The 20,207-nt window shown below is 41.3% G+C and overlaps 2 protein-coding genes across 3 annotated transcripts; one reads left to right on the forward strand and one right to left on the reverse strand.

The window, feature by feature from the left end:
• Nucleotides 1–5,108: 5,108 nt before the first annotated feature.
• Nucleotides 5,109–6,636, reverse strand: LOC145436326 (uncharacterized). Its single transcript, XM_080313679.1, has one exon. The coding sequence runs from the start codon at nt 5,957–5,959 to the stop codon at nt 5,351–5,353; it is 609 nt and encodes a 202-aa protein (XP_080169805.1). The 5' UTR covers nt 5,960–6,636; the 3' UTR covers nt 5,109–5,350.
• Nucleotides 6,637–14,394: 7,758 nt separating this feature from the next.
• On the forward strand, nt 14,395–20,198 carry LOC145435046 (protein rolling stone-like). 2 transcript variants are annotated; one of them, XM_080312327.1, is made up of 3 exons: nt 14,395–14,698; nt 15,495–15,575; nt 18,825–18,960. In XM_080312327.1, the coding sequence occupies exons 1-3, from the start codon at nt 14,603–14,605 to the stop codon at nt 18,834–18,836; spliced, it is 189 nt and encodes a 62-aa protein (XP_080168453.1). In that variant the 5' UTR covers nt 14,395–14,602; the 3' UTR covers nt 18,837–18,960. The 2 variants fall into 2 exon arrangements, with proteins under 2 accessions (XP_080168453.1, XP_080168452.1); XM_080312326.1 differs by having other exon boundaries at nt 14,399–14,698; nt 15,495–15,714; nt 18,825–20,198.
• The last annotated feature ends 9 nt before the right edge of the window (nt 20,199–20,207 follow it).

The raw sequence follows: 20,207 nt of genomic DNA on the forward strand, positions 1-20,207 counted from the left end.
AGCGTAAATTTTCTACCATACAAGAATTGACGAAATTTAGTGACACCGTAAATGATTGACAGAGCTTCCTTCTCGATTTGAGAGTAGGATTTTTGCGAATCGGAAAGCGTTTTCGATGCGTGCGCGATCGGTCTCTCTTCGCCATTGTGCTCGATTGAGAGGACAGCGCCGATTCCGAATTGAGAAGCATCAGTTGACAAAATGAGCTGCTTGTTTACATCATAATGAGCTAACTGCATAGCGTCGATTACGTCGTTTTTGAGAATGCGAAAAGCTGCGTCACAGTCCGTATTCCAAATGAATTTCGCGTCTTTTTGAAGAAGACGGTACAAGGCAGCGGCTTTATTCGTAAAATTAGGAATAAACGCGCGATAATAATTGACTTTGCCCAGGAATGCCTGTAGCTGGCGAACATCCTGAGGTTTAGGCAACTGTTTGATTGCTTCAACGGATTTGTTAGACGGGCGTTTGCCGTCCTTGTCGATTATATGACCAAGATACTCGATGCTACTTTTGAAAAATTCACATTTAGCGAAGTTGACGGTGAAACCGTATTCGGTGAGGCGCTCAAAGAGTAGCGATAAGTTGCGAAAATGGTCGCGTTCATCAATGCCAGTAACGATTATGTCATCGATAAAACTAGCAACACCGGGTAAGCCGGCGATCATGGCATCAATACAGCGTTGAAAATTTGCGGGACTAGATGCGACTCCGAAACACATGCGTCGATAACGGAATAGACCGAATTGCGTGTTGATGACACACAAATTCTTCGCATCATCGTCTAATTCTAGCTGAAAATATGCATCGGCAAGATCAATTTTCGTGAAAATACAACCACCCTGTAACTTGTGAAGGATTTCATCCAAGGAGGGCAGGGGATGTTGATCTATCTGAATTTGTTGATTCAATGCTTTGAAGTCACCACAAATGCGTACTGATCCATTAGACTTAGTGACGGCAACAATTGGTGCTGCCCAATCACTGTAATTGATTGTTTCGAGGATACCTTGATTGACTAATCTATCCAATTCGGTTTGAACAGCGATTTGCCTTGCGAAAGGCAAAGGGCGTGGCTTGTTAAATACGGGCTTGGCATTAGGTTTCAAGTGAATCGTCACCTTTGTCTTGGTGCATCGTCCTAATACATTAAGAGAAAACGGAGGGAAATTTGGACTGAAAAGATACCAATTTGTCGTTCGAATCAGAAATGTCAATAGTATTACATGATTGCGATTTGACCATCTGCGAGGAAATTGCATCCAAGGCAGACGTTCCCTTAGCGGTCATGGAGAAAGCATCGCTCCAATCAAGACCAAAAATGTTTTGCCCACGGTGTTCGTCGAGAACCACCAATTTTAAGCCAACTCGAACTTCGGAACCCACCTGCACAGTCACAGTGCAAATACCTTTCACTTTCAATGGCTTGTCGCCATACGCTACGAAAGAGCAATGGTATGCTGAGAGTTTCGGAGAGCCCAAAGTTTTGTACCCAGTCAATTCCACCATGGCGGAGGGTGCACCAGTGTCCCACTGTGTCGGCAACGGAATGCCGTTGATGCTGGAGTTGATCCAGAGCTGGTTTCCTACGCGTCGATATAGTTGATCGATGTCGAAGGAGAGGAGCGGCACTGAGCAGAAATTGACGGATGTGACCTGTTGCGTGATACTAGGTTTGGTAGACATGCACACAGGTTTGATATGACCTTTACGACCACATTTCTGACATACTGCATGTCGATATTGACAGTCTTTTCTCTGGTGATCGATGAAACAGCGGCTGCAGGATTTCAGTCTTTCCGGGAAGTTGCCTTGGATGGATTTGGAAGGTTTTCTCCCTTTTTGATAACTTCCCGTCATTTTGTTGACGATGGAAGTGTCTTTACCGCTACTCTCGCCCTGGATAACCCTATCAGTTTCCAGCGTTCTCACGTGTGTTGCGGCTACTTTGAGAACGTCGTCAAGGGATGGATTGGTTTGTGTTAGACAATGCCGTCTCACATCCGCGTGCGGCGTTTCTTTAATGATGAGATCGCGCATTAGCTCATCAACGTAGCTCTGATCACAGCCATCTCTTGAGCATATGAAGTTGCAATCCTTGGAGATTCCGCGTAGAGTTGCGATCCAATCGGCGTACGATTGTCCCGGTTGCATTTTGCAATTGTAAAATTCGTACCTGGCAGCTTGCACATGAATTGAGTCCTTGAAGTGTGTAGACAACTTCTCAGTCAACGCATCGAAGGTTTGCGCACTGACATCAGCAGCCCCAAACAAATTACGTAGGAGCGAGTACGTTTCAGGTCCGACCAATGAGAGTAGACACGCTCTTTTTTTCTCCATGCTGGAAATGCCGTAAATTGCAAGGTGATGGTTGAATCGTTGCAGATATTGGTCCCATTTCTCCTTTGATTTGATGAACGAATCAAACTTGGGAGCGGTAGCTTCAGATGTTGACGCACCGGGACTCAACCTCTGCGCTAATTGCGATATGGCTTGCTCATGCTGCAGCTTTTGCTGTGCCATATCTTCTTTGTGCTGTGCGTGTTGTTGCTCCAGCTGTGCCTTTTGTTGCTCCATCTGTGCGTGTTGTTGGTCCAACTGTGCCTTTTGATTAGCCATGGTTTCTTCATGCTGCTTTTGTTGCTTCGCCATCATTTCCTGCTGCTTCTCTAGAAGCTTCAATATACTTGCTTCCATGATCTCTCTTCGTCGCAGAAATAACATTGAATCCGACTTCTGACACCAATTGTTATGTTCTTGATCTTGTTTGAACAATAACTCAATGCGACGAGGTTGCAATACAGAATCAGTATATTATCAGCAGAATAACTTTAGTACAGGCGACACGATCCAGAGTTCAGTTAAATGAAAAGATCACGAGACAACAGAACACAGGGTATAAATACAAGCATGACACACGAGGAAATAATGATTGGCTGAAATTACTAATCCTATAGAAAGAAAGAGTTCTACGACACCGAACGTAAATGCACGAACATAACACATACCATAAAGTATAAAAACATACAATAAAGCAAGGGTCGCCAACTCAAAACGGGTCGCGGGCCACTTTTCAAATTTCGTAGCATCCGCGGGCTGCATGAATTCAATATCGATATAAAGTAGGCAACCACGTTTTAAAACTCTACGTAAGTACAATGCTGTGCTACCTAACATAGGCGATGGGCATAGTGATCACAAAAGAAGTAATATATTATTAAAGGAATAAAACTACAACAAAAGATCATTGTCGTCAATTTCATTTATTTTGAACTCTGAGCTGTGCATACGATACCCGGAAACGCTTTTGGGAGCTAGATACATTACTAGCTGAAAGACCATCTCCACGTAAACTTGATCTTGTGGGGAAACCCTAAGCCCGTGGCTCTCAAACCTTTAAAACATACCTCCCTCATTATACTGAAACATGTCGCGCCCCCTTATCGTCATATCACAAAATGCAACCATAATGCTGGCAATCTAAACGGATAGTTTGATGGCATTGAAGGTTATGAGTGTTGGTGAGAGAATTGTATAGTATGAATTCCGAACTATACACAGAGCAATGGCTATAACTATGAATTCGAGGTAAATCGCGCGAAGCGCCAAAAAAATTTCAGTTGACCACAGGTCCGCGCCCCTTCAGATGCTTTCACACCCCCAGTTTCAGAACCACTGCCCTAAGCCGTCTTCCAAGCGTCTCGGTCTTGGCAGTGTTTGAGCCATTGCACGTCAATTTCAGCATTTCAAAATATTTTCTTAACTTTCTTCCGAAATCTCAAATTATGTCGCGGGCCGCAAAATATGACCTCGCGGGCCGCGTGTTGGTGACCCCTGCAATAAAGTAATTCCACCAACATAACCAGATGTTATAATTATGAATTACGTGCCCCCAGCTCTACATGTAAATGTGACCATCGGGGGCGGAGTGACAATTAAAAATGAATAGTAATATAATGAAATGATCTATAACTATATTATTGACGAAATTCAGTCTTCAAGTTGAAAATTGGCCGCACTATGGGTGCCCAAGATCAACTTTTGGAATGGGAGACGAATTGCTGTTTTGGTCCAGACTCTTGCTACAACCCTCTCTAACATGGTTTATAAGCGGATGGTTATGGCAGCAGGTCTAAATGTTAAGTAAAGAAGTGCGAAGTAACGATTGGCGCCCGTTTCAAGTAGAGTCATATGACAAGTTAACACAAAGTTCTCCCTTCCTCCTAATACAGATACTGCAAGCTGCTGTTACGAGAAACGGTTGAGAACGGCTCGGTTATGATATATATCAGCAGCTGTTGACTTTAATGTCTCGTTGTGGGAATCGTAATGTTTTATTTACCGGGTGCAAAATTTCAAATCTTTGCTCGGTATACGTACGTACGTTCTACATATGCCTACTGCTTGCAAAGCCTGTGTTTAACTCAGCAAGACCGACCATCAATATGAAAGATACTATTTTAAACTGTCGGCAGAGTGTTGATTATTATCCTGCTGCAAGGCAGTGGCGTCTGGAGTGTATTGATAACCTGGTGTACAGCACGGCGGGTGTTCCTACATTCACACTACAATGTACACGGAATACCTATTTACCATGTGTGAATATTTCTTACGCAATGACGAAAAATTCTGACACTGCTGACGTAATAATAAACAGAGGCGTTTGAAAGTCAGACGATCGTGCTATCACTAACCTTGAATAATATCTCTGCCTTGTTCACGAATGTTCAGTTTATGTCATAGCCCTTGTACAAAAAAGCAATCGCACTTTCACAAAGAGAAAGATTACAGTCGATTACGATTACGAGTACTTCGGAATTTTTTCAAATGTAATCGATTGCGATTTCTTGAAAACGCGATTCATCGATTACGATTACTAATCGCGATTACTTTATGTCAATTGCTGACAATCGTGGCTTAAAACCCCACCATCTAAAAAATTGGTCATGCAATAAACTGGATGTTTTGGAAGGAGCGTTTTAATACGCACCTAGGAATCACGGTTGATCTGACACCGTCATATATCTTGCTATGACTTCCACTAAAATGAATACAAATATTTTTGAACTACATCATCATCATGCGTTGAATGGTAAAACAATACACTCATTCAAGAGACTGATATATCCGAAAATGTGTCCGTAGGTCAACCAGAAAGGATACAGGTCAAGTTATTTAATATATCGAGATTGGCACAATCACCATTATATAAAGTAGGTAGATACGACACACATTCGTATTACAACACATATGCATAAAAATAGTCAACGATCCACCACGTCATAGATATGCTATGTTGTCCGTAAAAAAACATAATTCAGTCTTGCTAACGTTGTAATCGGTTACAGCGTCACGCCCTTGATCCTGGCATATTTTCCGTGGCCTGTCCGTACGCTGGAGGCGCGCCAATTGTATTTTGCTGTTGTGCGTAACCAGTTTGCTGCGGTACGCTCATCGGGCCAGGCTCGTATCGCACGCCGCCGCAGCAGAACGCTGCGTGTGCTATACTCAAGATTATCAGAGCCGCATTTAACACCGCCATCACGGCGTGCACCGCTGTCAAACTTACAAAGATCCCAGAATTTTGGGACGATCTCAATGCAGATAGCGCCATTGCGGCAACGGAAATGATTGAGCAAATGATTCCCATGATCATGTTTCCGATGTAGGCCGATTTGATCGGCCGTATCGGAAGACGGACGCCCCAAATGCCCGTTTTGATTGCGACCGCTCCGCACCAAATGAACGGCGAATAGGTGAAGTAGTTTACTGTGATGTAGCTGTAGTATCTTGAGTACTCTTTGAAGACTAGCACTATCGAGATGATGCCAACAACAACAACTAGCGATCCCAATACCAGCTCGGCGATTCCAAGTTTGCGAATTTTGCTTGCGTGTCTGACAAGAGGCTCTCCAAGTTGGGCAGCTGGATTGATACGTGCTTGCGGTTCGGCAGACATTTTCGGGGGCGGTGCGGTTTACGGTGGAATAAATAAGAAGATTTACAAATCAGTATATGAGCTGGAAATACGGAGACGCATATTAGGTTCTGGTGACTTATTCCCATAAACACACCGAATACCTCCTGTGATGCTTAACAACAGCACTCGAAGCAGTCAATTCAGTATAACAGTTCTCATTTCATTCTATAAAATCTCGCGCCAGGTCTCTTAGTCTCCGATTTTCTATAAGGCATCTCCAGATCGTGTCCCCCAAAATTGCAATATTCTCGATAAGCGAAGTAAAACAGGTTTGCACGAAAGATATATAAATATCTTCGATGAGTTGCGTAACTGGAATTATTTCCTTTGTGGACGCTAAAATCCATACTGACAAGACATTATAATGATTAAAAATCGAATAAATAATTTGCTCGAAGGCTAATGTTCGATCGAGAACAGCACTCATTTCCTATGCTGAAGTGTCCATATACAATTAGTAAATGTACATTTCAAAACGATTCTACTCCACTGCGAGAAAACCGTCTCGAGTCGCTAACAATAAAGCAATTGCAAACTGTGCAACTGCTCCAGAATAAATTCCTATCGCATGCATATCATTAATGCGGTGCCATAAATACGAAAATTATCACATACCCAGGTAGTCAAACATATAACAGCTCTATTATCCGAAGGGAGATAAAAAAAACTAACGAAAAACAAACTTTCACGTTGATTGCACCAACTGCGTCGACTCCAAGCGGACATGGCAATGTGCCAAAGCACCATGATCTGATGATTTTATCTCTTTCGTCTAGGACGGATGTTTATAAGGACTCGCTATGAATTGCAAAAGTCCCGTTTCTACGCAAGAGTTCGCAAGTTACGTAAACACAACATGTTCTCACCCGTTTCTTCCGAAATCAGTTGCGAGTGGGCTTGACGGAAGCGCTTTCGCTATGACGGCGGTGCAACTATCGTTCCTGCGATTAAGTTGTTTGGCACGATCTAGAATTAATATATTGGTGGGAACTTTCACATAGCCTTGCGCAGGTGGCTAATGTTGTCTGCGTTGCTACTCAAGTATATGTAATGCCGGAAATGTTACATTCGATTACAAGTAGAAGTAGCAATTTGAAAGATAAGCCAAAACTAATCAAGTTAAACTAGAAATTTTGATGTCAAAATGCTCAAATAAGTCGTTTCACAAAGTAGATTTGGTCATGGGATGTGTAATTTGAGCAGGTAATGGGAAGTGACCATTTATGTCAAAACATTTTCGGACTTGTTTTCTATATTAACCTTTTTTCGGTACGAATTACTACACTTGTACCATGATGTAATCATGGTGATCCTGGATACCATGAATGGTTGGATCATTTGATTATTTACCACTCCTGTCATGTCATTGGAATATTTTCATTTTAACATCAACACTTGTTTTCTAGCTGCTATATAAAGTGATTACTCGTTACTTTCCAAATTGTGCCCGTCTAGGTTAATGGACTCATGAGGCGGTGTGTGTTATCACAAGTCTATTTCAAGAAAGGGTAAAAGCAAACCTATGACGTTCTGATTTAGATTAGAGTATACTATAGCATCACCTATTATGAGGTCATGCTTTCGCCGCACACATAACTATATAGTTCAATTTATATAACCTTTCTACCAATAAACATAGGCACGTACTCCCTTTACATTCGTACAAAGCGACGGCGTATAAGCAACCGAAAACCACAACATTTGCGAACCTCTTATATTTCTCAACGTCTGTTACAATTTCGGCTCCGTTCATGATTAGCTTTTAAAAGCCGGCGATGACGTGGGCCGAAAAAGAGAGTTGTACAGAGAGAGCGTGGTATCATCAGGAAAAACAAGTTCTCATCAGATTAACGTTGTACTATGTACGTAACTGTAACTGAATAGGAATTGGATGTAATATATTGGCATGGTCGAACCGTTCTGTGTGTGAACCTCAGAAATTTAATGCTTCGCGTTAACAAACGAGCATTGGTAGGTTCTGCACTGTGAACCTTTTTTAAACGAGCATGCTCCTTGACAATCTCAGAAATGTTACTTGCTGTGTTACAAAAGTTTGCACCAAATATCCAGCTTTCCGTTTTTGAATATTAAGTGACTGCTGTGAGCTTGACCCGCAATGAAACGACATCAGGAGCTGAATGCCCTACCTGCAGATAGCGAATGATGCTCATTCAACCAATCAACGCCTTCAATTGGCGATAACAACATGGACCCAAGATTGGGCAGGATGTAACTAACAAGAGATGGTGTGAACCTCGGAAACAGTGGTTCCTCACCTTTTCCGGTGTCAGGGCAAAATTTAGAATTTCAGAGTTCGGTCGGGGCTGCACGAATACCAGGGCAATGAAACGGACCCGAAATAGTCATCAAAATATGCAAATTGCATTGTTTGGCGCCATTGGCAATTGTATTGGTCATTTTGTTGCTGCGCTCCCATTGTTCAGCATAAACTACCTTTGGTGGCTATAGTAGTTTGATTGCCCTGGCGAGATTTCCATTTGTGATTTTGGGATCAGTGCGACACTATAGCTTTCGATAAAGACCGGATATATGAAATTATGCGGAGGTTTCGGTCGTGAGCTATATAGGACTACCAATTATGCTGCTTTCGGGGCGATTCAGTGCGTCAGGTTTAACCGCCTAGACGCGCGATGCGCGAAAATATTCTGTGATTCATGATCGAATCGGTCAATATGATCGGGAATTGCATATATATTGCTATCAATTTTTATCCTGACGTAATCAGTTTTACAGGTAGAGCCGAGGGAGGTGTGTTTTAAAAGGTAGTGCCCATCAATCATAATAAACATCTTCGTGCGTATACCCGTTTGAAGTAAAGAAACAGCACTTCGTCAGTCCCCCCCCCCCTCGAACAAACAAAATAATAATATTAACAATAATATTTAACCTGGTTCTTGGGGTGATAAATCATAGGGTGATAAATCTACCCGTGTTACCTGGTTCGCTTTTGCCACGAAACTAGCTGTACTGTTAAGTGAGCCAGCGCAAGGCGCGAAGATTTTCGATACTTCATGATATAATCGGTCTATATCAGTGCTTTTCAACCTTTTTGAGCTCCATTCGCACTTTTTTTGTAAAATAAATTTCATTCGCACAAACTAATTGAAAATTGTTATACAAAAAGAAGATGAAGATACTTATCAACATTTTATTGAGATGTGCAACAAATTGGCTACTATGTAGCTTAAGCCATCAAATGTATCATTAAAAGGGCAACTTTTTCGCTAGTTTTGATTTCAACTATTTCAGTAAAACCCTTCTCGGCAAAACAAGTTCTTGGTTTTTGTACAAGAACGTCAACTAGTCCTTATACGGCCAGGTCTTAAAATCTGTTCTGCACTCCTATCTAAAATACAGCGTATTTGTCGCGAGTGAAAAATGCTTGTTGGCGGAAATCGTTGTTGAGAGCTGACACAAAGGTCCCGGAGGCTCCAGTTTGTCGAAAGGTGTGAAAACCCACATGTTTGTGTTGAGACTTTTGCCTTATGTCTTGGAACATAAGGTGCAAAACGATCAAGGAGAGTAGGCACATTAGAGCTCGCTACCTTATGATACGTTGCTCCAACTTCGGTCTCGCAAGTTTAGGAAAAGAGCGAATAATTCATGTTACAGCGTGTTCTACTCTTCACCTCAATCTAACATGAGAATTCATGACAGTTTAATAACGGTATACCAGTTTTTAGACTATGACCAAATCTGAGTATTTGTGGCATCTCGCGACCCGAGCCTCACCCATGAAGAGGAATTTATATTTAATATTACAGTTGTATGCTACGATGTTACGGGCATGTATGACAGACAGAACGCGCATATCACAATTCTAACCAACACAGCTCTACAACACATGTCTGACGTACGCGATTTCAAATTAGGGCGAATTAAATTCCTCTGCATATCACAGTTCTACTATAATGTCTACTCTGATTGCAAGAACGCGACTATTCCGTGCCGACAACGTAGCATATCCAATCCATCTCGAAAGGTTTGGCCATCCAGAATCGGTCATTTTTCGACCGAGGTTTTGTCGCCGCTCATGTTTTTGGCACCGCGGTTTATTCGCCAAAACTTTACGTCTTCATGTGCCCCGACGCAGAAGGGGTTGATCTCGAAATGAAGGAGTCTCATAGGCCTGAACTCGCTCGTTGCACTCTACTACACTAGTTCATCCCAACGGTCTTCTACCATGATTTCCAGAAAAAGACAGTCGGACAAATCTGATCATGAATTCCATGCCACATGCCATATTTTCTGCGCGTCTCGCTTATTGGCTACAGCAGTGGTTCTCAACCGACGACGACATTCCTCCCGGTCCGCCAGGTATATTACAATTTTATGCCTTAATTTCAAGATGCAATGTTGAAGACTTGTCCATTGATCAAATCAATAAAACATCAAATTTTAAAATAATTCAGAACTTCTTGAGGTAACATTAGGACTGGAAACATGTTTAATTTGACTTAAAGTTCAAGACGCGTCATTTGACGACATGTGAGCGACAAGTACAGAACAGATACGAGCTGACTCATCGCTAAACAGCGCAGTTTGCACGATCATTCGTTTTCGATTCATTCATTTTCTTCAGGACCGTAACTGGGGCACCCAAACCCAATAGGAGAGGGGCCGATTGAAAAGAGTCCAAAATTATTTTGCAAATGAACATAAGTCATAGCGTATTTTTCTGAAACTATTTCCAACATTTTGCAATTTGTTTTCGCGCTTTGCGCGATTTAGTATCACTAAATGTCTTGCTTATATTAGGTGCACTTCTCCGAGAAATACGCATAGTTTATAGAAATAGGCATTGCGGCGTCAGCCATTACCATGCCACGACATACCAACCCATAATGAAGTTTAGGCGAGAAAACCGATTCAGTCATGAATGATAGATAATTTTCGCTATAGGCGCGATTAAGCTGGATAAACTCTCTGCTTACACTGAATAGAATGAATGTGCTCACAAGTACGGGTGAAAACATCCACCAAACTGCAGGGTCTGGGGGCGAAGCCCCGGAAGTTTGGATTATCGCCCTGTGGGGCCCAAGATCAACGTTTTTGGGGGTGGGCTAACGAAGTGATTTTGCGGCCCGGATTTGCGGATGGCCGGTAAGTTTGCTGCAAGGTGTTTTCTTGCGGCACGCATTGTATTCGTAGTTGCCAGAGTAGCCTATGCGTCTGGTGGCAGTGGGCAATGAGCAAGGTAGCACGACAAGGTGCTTGGTTTGAATTGCTTCGAGTTGGCGTGGTCGGTTAAACCCACGGCCTTCGGCGCGGAAGACTGTAAACGACTCTTGGCGGTAACACGTTCATCTGGATAAGGCAATTTTATCTGGACTCTGCAGACTGACTACCATAAAATCACATGGATGCCATCATGAAGATAATCAATTACGATCAAACCCTTTAAATGTCACTCTCTCGCATCATATAATTGCAAAAAATGGTTGCATACTTTACATTTTGGCTTCATTTCAATTTTGAAAGTTCACCGGTCCGCCAGACATATTTTGAAATTGTACCGGTCCGCGAGGTGAAAAAGGTTGAGAACCACTGGGCTACAGTACCCAACACAGTGACCTTGGATATGTAGAAACGATCGCAGGAATTTTTGCAATAAATTCAATAAATATTACATACATATTAACAGATAGCTCTGGCACCGTGCCGACCCAACATTATACCCTTTGCGGTCCCTATACTTTAATAACCATGAAGGGGTAAAATTTACGTTACAGTAAACTTGCAAATGTGAGTCGCTGTAATGATGGTATTTACAACTATTCTCGTACCTCGCGCTAATCGAACATTTATTACGAAAATATGATGATTGTTTAGCGAAAGAATGCAGAAAGTCAATTTGACATCATTTTTCCAGCCTGTCGCAGGATCAGACGGGCTGATATACGGTATGTCTGCAACTATGGAGATTGTAGAGATCTCTATACTGCCACTACACCAGCTTACAAACCAGACTTTTGGTGACGTAATAATTATAGTGTGGGAATAATAATTCACTACGGCTTATAAGACACGATTAGTGGTGCGTCATATTAAGTGTTTACAATTGCGTGGCAACTACAAAAGTTACACTGAATCTAAATTTCCTATTAAGTTTATTTGAATTATTCCTCGTCAGAAAAGTTGACAATTAATCACGATTTTCATTCGCACTTGGTCCGGTCGAGGCGCGGTAATGGCCAGCACCGATATGCCCAATGCCAATTTCTATAAATCTTGCGCATTTTTTCTTGGGGATGAGTACCATAAAATCAAGATATTTGACAGTACGAAATCAGGCCTAGAGCAAAATAAAATTGGAAAAGATGCATAAATTATCAAAAATACTCTATAACCTACGCTAATTCACGAAATAATTTTGAGCTTCGTTCGAGCTCGCCCTCTTCCCATTGGGGGTTTGGCGTGCGGCAGTTATGTTCCTATCTTTACCTATATCTAAAGCTACTACTCGTTTAACTGGAAAGTTATTGTACATTGTATTGAAACAGCAGTGACGTAACCATAGCAGTCTACTCATGACTTTCCTGCATAAAAATTTCAGAATTCAAGCCAAGCAAGTGTAGTTTATAAATATAAATTTTATTTTTTGTGATTATTCGATTTTTTAATATTTTTGGGGCCGTAAGAAGGCTAACTGTGGGCCGCATGGGCCTTCCGAGCCGCGGTTGGGAATCACTGCTCTGAAAGGTTCAGGTTCGTGTGAACGCGAACCTTTTTGAAAGGTTGTGTGTGAACACGAACGTGAACCGCGTGACGTCACATTGTTAATTCCAAACCTACATTTCACTGAAGTGATAGCCTACAGCAATGTACACGATACCTAGCGACGACTCGGGCCACATAATGCCGCAATTCTGAAGTACATATTGACGTTTTGAACGGCGCCAAATGTATGAACTGGGGCATTCAAATGATATAATAATCACATAAAATCAATATCTTCCGTCGCTTCGCCAACAATTTCGACGAGGATTCGAAAAGGAATTTAAGCTTACGCCTTGACGGTTTAGGCCAGACCGGAGAGTGTATTCGGCGTCAGAGTATCGCTACGTGGATATTGAGCAGAATGTAAAACGTGTTTCTATACATGCTATCGATATTACCCCATTACCAAGTTCTACAGCAGTAGAAAACACCCCAATCGCACGGATTGGATTTTTTTATGTTACAATAAACATTTGAAGTGAAGATTGACCCCGTACGTCTGCTAGATGTTTTAAATCAGACAACGATATCAATAAGCATCATTCGCTGACTATATGTAGTGTATTTCGCTCTTGATGTTGTGTGCCCTGTCAAGGTGCATGTTCGTTTAGTGTTGATTAAATTTCATACAAAGATGTTATATTGAAGTGAGAATTTTAATATATGAAAAAGGTTCAAAGTGCAGAGCCTACCGAGGTTCGTTTGTGAACGTGAACCTATAAATTTCCGGGGTTCACGCACAGAACACGAACGTGAACCTCACGTTCACGCCATCCCTATAACTAACTATACATCAAGCGGCATCAGAATCTCGACGATTGCCAATATCATTCCCACCTGCTTGAATAGTTAAATACGCTACGCTACGCAGCGCTGCGTATTCGAGAACTCTGCTCTAGAGAGTTTCGGGTACAAGGTGCGAGGGAGGTGGGAGGGGATGGGCTTGTCATCGTACTAGTTGACGGCATAAGAGTATTATATTTTAATCAGAATCTTGAAGAATACTTAACTCTGTCGACCATGCAAGCTTCAACATAAAGGTTTGAAATCGTGTCCCTCTCTCGCAGTCCCGTGACAAACCAGGGAATTAGATCATAAATATTACAATTTCTGAGGAATGCTGCTATTTCACCAATTGCTAACATCGCATAACCCTTCAAGGTTCGCATACAGAACAGGAACGTGGGCAGAGCGTTTGCACCATCCGTTATGAAACACAATTATAAAAAAACGTCTTTCACACCCTAGCACGGTGCGTCTCCAACTTTTTTTGAAACGCCTCCGTTTACGATACTGAAAAGTTTCGCGCCCCGTTTATTGTCATATCACAAAATGTAACCAGAATGCTAGCAATCCCTATGGATAGTTTCATGGAATGGAAGGCCATGACTGTTGATGAGCGAATTCTCAAATTCAAGATTCGGGCTATACACAGAGCAATCATTATGAATTGGAAGTAAATGGCGGGAAAGGCGAAAAATCCTTTTAGTTGACCACAGATTCATCTGCTTTCAAGTCCCCCAGTTTGACAAACCACTGCCCTAGCAGCATACGAGCCGTAATTCATCATGTAAATCAATTACGCCATTCTGATTTCACATATTGCACAGAGTAAGCGATGTAGCGGAAGCAATAGCAACTGACTGGCATGCGTCGTAAAACAAAATGCTTTGTATGATCGAGGTTGAATGTAAAATTCAATGATGTAACACTGAAGTGTGATGCAGTGAGTGGCTTGTTACTTAACTCAGCGATGAAACTTCCATAATCGAGCATGGTACATAATAGGGACCACAGCATTACCTCTCAGTTCTATGTAGTCCTTCGAATAAGCAGGCTTACTATAGCCTATTGAGCAGTCACGGGTTGAATCAAAACGGCATGGAGTGCTTCGAAATATATAAGAAGGAGTACTCTAAAGACAAACTGAAACTGGGACTGACAGATTCTGAAGGACGGTCATTTTACGGATTTTGGGTGAGATATAGGCATATATAGATGACAGGTGCATTCGTAGTTACTAAAAATAATGTAAACAGTTGTAGAGGTGCTTCGAGGAACTCGAACTGCAGTAGATGCCTCTTCACATTGTCAACGTGAACAAGAACATGCGACATAGGGTTCTCAATCCGCCATATATCTGAAATATATGTTAATGTTCATTCAACCTGAAAACACATCGCTTCGCTGGTAATTAGCTGTACAGCCATTTCATATAGTGTTACATGCATAATACTTAGAATTTAAACTAAAAGTGGCCATATATTCAGGCCGTGTTATTTTTGGCATTTCAGGAGCCAGATGCCAAAACTGCGCAAAATATAAATTTGAAAATGCCAAAAATAAGCAATTTTTAGCATATGCCAAAAATACCAAGACCTGCATATATGTATGTCTTATGTTTAGATTCTGTACGGCGGTCTGATAATTGGTCTTTCATTGGCGGTACGGATATTTTAGTGTAATGAATGTAGCGAGCAATATAATCGTGAAATGCAGCGGTCATTGTTCCAATATGGTGCAAATCTTGTCATTTTCGGGCTTATAAGGTCCATATCTGCATTTGCAGGAATTGAGGTATTTGATACAATAAAATGCTGTACAGGCGAAAATCACACTGATACCGTAACGGGTGTAATAAGATGATTACAAGTCACTGTAATATAATATTTTCCGTTTGCAGTATTAACAATGAAACTGGCGTCATGTATCAGTCATGATTTCTTGGTAGCGTATTCAGGAGTTTGACGCTTAGACGCCTTTACAATTTCAGTTTTGTGACGCGGGGAAAGCCTATCTCACTTTTCGAAGCATACACTGCTGCTACTGTCTGGCGATGACCATTTGGTTTCAGGTACATCTGGCGACCAACTTACCGCAGCAAGTGAAAATCGGTCATTTGTATCTCACCGAATGGGGAGATGTCATCACCACAACGTATTTGCTTTGCTTTGTGATTTTAGTGCTATGCGGCAGCGTGTTGAACTATGCAGGCAAGTCGATATCCTTCGGACATTTGCGTTAGCTCGAGCCTTTGCTTGAGTGAACTATTATACAACCCACGTTACGTAGGCCTAAACATTACGCGTTAGGTAGGCCTAATCACTAAGGCTGGACCAACTCGACATGAGCATTCGAGCACCATTTTGTGACCTCATATCAGAGATGAGCGGATTTGAAATTTCTATGTCGTAATCCAATCCAAATCCGAACCTTCAAATCCAAATCCTAATCCATAACTTTTTCATATTCAAGACCAAGTCCAATCCTAATCCGATTCCGACTGGAAATTCAGAAAAAATACTAATTTATGCAATGGAGGGATTCGAAAATTTTCGTTCACAACCAACGATTCACTTGATTCAAGATAAATTAGTAACCATAAGTAAGTACATTAATAACTGATCTGAATAAAGTTTGTCGCCATTCGCCACACGACATTTCAATCTTCCAGAAAATCGGTAAATCCGATCCAAATCCTAATCCGTTCTGAAAAAAATGTATAATCCAAATCCAATCCAAATCCGACAAAATTTCACAAATCCTGTTTTTTCAAAACCTAATCCTAATCCATGCTCATCTCTGCCTCATATATCGTGTGACTGAATTGCAAAATTCAAGCAATGAAAACAATGCCACACACAGTGTTTCGTCACAATGCCGCTACAAGCAAAAGTCGTTCCCATGCAAGAACGTGAATTCGCTTATACTACATCACTGGTTCTTAACCTGTGATGCAATCAATGTATTCGACTCGAATTTGAGCATTTTAATCGATGTGCCCATTCCTACACCTTTGGAATTTTTTCCTCGTTTGTCTGTTTCTGTAAATATATTTTTAACTTTAATTCCTCCGAATACTTCGATTGACAGCACTAAATACGCCAAATCACATATGCATATTACAGTCCAGTATATTGATATACGAACTATTATACGTGTCTGTACAACATATAGCTTCATCTGTATTTATAGCAAATACAACAGTGGTTCTCAACCTGTTGTAAGAAGTTATTTCAGATGGTACGCAATATTTGCAGTAGACTTACAGCTTTCACAAATCGTAAACGTACGTCATATAATGTAAGAAATGTCTTTACGGAATGCATAGATAAATAAATAAATGCGTCATCCGACTCAGTTACTCCTTGCCTAGGTCAGCTTATGGAGGAGAAAGATTAGCAATCATCTCATTGAATTTGCCTTGTTAATGTGGGGCTCTAATTAGCCTATGGGTCCCATTTGTTTCGAAATTTCCGGGCCGACGTATTTCTTAATCCGGTCATGATAATAATCGTTGTTGTTTGTAGTATTCAGTGTGTTAGTAGACTACTATGGTCATTTACACCAGGTCAATTTTCATCATTTATATAGCGTAGCTGCCAGTTTATAGCACGGTCCACTTCTCCTGGTTTTTATAAAACGCCGCTTACACGGATGATAAGGCGAGGAGGAGCCTAGATAAACCTCCAACACTTAGGTTGCAATTCTGGAGTCGACTTCTGACTGACTATAACCCGCAATCCATTGGAGTTGCAGCTGTGGATTACACACTGCGGTATGTCGCTATAATAATCGTATATACACGTCCAGTGAATTTAAGTTTTTCGGTAATTTGTTGGTACGCAATAGATTGCTAGAACTGCGGCGTGGTCCGCGGCAAGAAATCGATTGAGAGCCACTGCATAGGGCAGTGGTCGGGAACCTATGGCTCGCGAGCCACATATGGCTCTTTTGGGTATAAGATATGGCTCTTTGACAAATATATATATTTGTACTGAATTGATCAATATAGCAGCAACTTATTAGTAAATTTTCATCACGGCCAGAATAATTATTCTCGTGGCAGTATAAAGATGTCGTTGAGAAGTAAAGACAATACTATTTTCAGGTTTAGGGACCAGGATCCCTCTTTTTAAAATCCTCAAATTTAAGTTACTGTCGCGTTCGCGACCAATATCACTCGTGAATTCGATGTACCCGACTCGAAATCCTGGACTGCACGATACGTTGATCGACGAAAAAGAATAGCAGATATGTCGGCGCCCATGTGACAACGCAGTTTTCAAATACACATATCTTCCTGATCTACGGCGCGAAATGAACTGCCGTGGACGTTACATTCAAAATTACAAACTCGAATTTACAAACTCAAATTTAAAACAATGTCATAGCTATTCACGTTCTTGATTGGTAAGTAGCTTTGATAGTACCGGCGATCAAATGTAGGCGTGTAGCGCAACGTTACGTGTTACCGCCAAATACTCTGTGAATTGAGAATTCGATCAGTATTTAGATTTTCAGAATCAGTGCGATAATTAGATCCAATTAATATCAGTTATAACAAATTCTAAGCTATTTACGATGAAGTGCGTTATCAATGGTGCCTTACCTCTCGTTTCGCGCTATATTTCTGAACAATTAATATGCAAATTGTGTGATTTTAAGAAAAAACTGTTCAAAATCTTGTCATTGAGGAACATCGATTGAAAATAGCAATAATAATTGAAGGTTTCACAATTTTCGTTCACTCATCCTGACGATAGGTGAGATACTGCCTCCGCTGACCCGACGTCACTGATGTATCACAGCTTAGAGTGGGTAGGCAATAAGGCATATACACTGCTGTAGTGACCATGTTTTTCTCGCATTTAGAAGGAGGATCTCGACAAACCTACGTTCTCGTACCTAAAAGTTCGCATGCTTCGATAAGGCAACCATTATGATTAGTACGAGTTTTTAGAGAGAAAATGTGGCTCACACGACGAATCCCATGTATAGTGTGTTCGAATTGGAGCTACCCTCAGTACCCTGACGTCACCGAATTTTCGATTGTGACGTAACAGTTGATTGACATGTATGGCTCTTCGGGAGTTAAAATGGGAAAAATAGAACTAAAATGGCTCTTCGGACAAAAAAGGTTCCCGACCACTGGCATAGGGGTATAAGTATATAATTCCCCGTATAATATGACCAGCTGAATTGATCATCTACTGCTGGTCGTATCACTCACTCATATTTAACTGAAATATTTTCTCTTATTTTGTAACTAAATTGCAGTCTGTCTGTCATGATCAACGTGAAATTATTTCTTTGTTCTCAGATCACACACTGACACATGTTTTGCGTTCATCCACATGGGTATTATGGTCCATCGCTTCAGTATTCGAACTGACACTTACGCCAATATACTGGGCGTTTCCAGCTTGCACCGACGACACCGTATGCAAGCACACGTTTCTTAACATCCACCGCCACGGAATTAATCTTCTGCTATTATTCGTTGACTTGTCGATAAGCGCTTTTCCACTAAGGTTACTCCATTTTGTATATCCGATACTCGCTGGTTTGTTGTATTGTGTCGTCAGCGCGATCGCTCATGTGTATCACGGGGTTCCCCCGTTATATCCCATTCTAGATTGGGCTGGTAATGCTGCGATGTCAGCGGTGATATCGTTTGCTGTCGCGGTTTTCATGCCTGTTGTTGCGCAACATGTTTGGTTTTTCTTGTATATTTTGAGGCGTCGCTTTTATCTGAAACCTTCAGAGCCGACGGCAGCAATTGATAGCGGTCAAGTATCGCAAGCCAATCCGGAGAATCGAGCCGTGACTTCTATATGAGGCGTGTTCTCGACAGAGGTGTTCACTGTAATCAACGTTTGTACTCCACTGTCAATATAATATCAATAATAATATGAAAATATTTCAAGTAGAAGTATTTATGTCGGATAAATGTCAATCCTTAAGGTATAAAAAGTATTCGAGTAAGTTCAAAATTAGATTCGGCCCAGCCGTCGCATATACTGCCATCAGTGAGTTTTGGGTGTCTGCTCTCCAACACAGCGCGTATTTTCGCGACTAACGCAATATGACTAATGACGCTACAATTAGGTGCAAATTTCGATAATATATTCCGTTAACGTGATTAGGGAGCTATTTCAAGCGGCTATTGTGATCATTTCACTCATAATACTGTTGTAAACTCATGTCAAAACTACAAATCCTTTAAAAATCGAAAGTGAAAAAGAAAAACACAGTAGTTGAAATATTGCAAAAACGTGTCCATTTTAGTAACTAGCACATGCATGCGAAGACTGCTTGAGAACCCCGTCGAATTAAAAGTACATCGTTACCGAGCACCTCTGTGTATTTGGCGGAGAATTTCACCACGTCTGACATATCCTTAGTAGCAACATAATAGACAGGTTTAACTAGAGTTATAACATTTCTGATGAATATTTTGTTGAGTCAGCTTTAGCGGACGACAATGTACTTCATATCATGTCAAAGGCCTTCCACTGTATATGCAGTCATACCTATTAGTTCAACTCTTGCGGATACGCTCAAGTGTTCATGTTTTCTCCCGCCTATCTTCTGCACGCTACTGTGGCGTTGATGTCGTGCCGAGTACGTTGTCATACTTTCCACTACATTTATATGTATAACTTTGTTGTCAATAATACGCATACGTATGTTACACTTGGCA

This window comes from Botryllus schlosseri, chromosome 3 (genome assembly GCF_051294905.1).
Source record: "Botryllus schlosseri isolate E-star chromosome 3, Bs_hap1, whole genome shotgun sequence".
NCBI lineage: Eukaryota > Metazoa > Chordata > Ascidiacea > Stolidobranchia > Styelidae > Botryllus > Botryllus schlosseri.

Coding starts and splice junctions, on each gene's coding strand:
- LOC145436326 (XM_080313679.1), bottom strand. CDS start 5,959: ATGTCTGCCGAACCGCAAGCACGTATCAATCCAGCTGCCCAACTTGGA.
- LOC145435046 (XM_080312326.1), top strand. CDS start 14,603: ATGGAGTGCTTCGAAATATATAAGAAGGAGTACTCTAAAGACAAACTG. Junction 14,699..15,494: donor GGTCATTTTACGGATTTTGG/GTGAGATATAGG, acceptor TTACAATTTCAG/TTTTGTGACGCGGGGAAAGC. Junction 15,715..18,824: donor CAGCGTGTTGAACTATGCAG/GCAAGTCGATAT, acceptor CTTTGTTCTCAG/ATCACACACTGACACATGTT.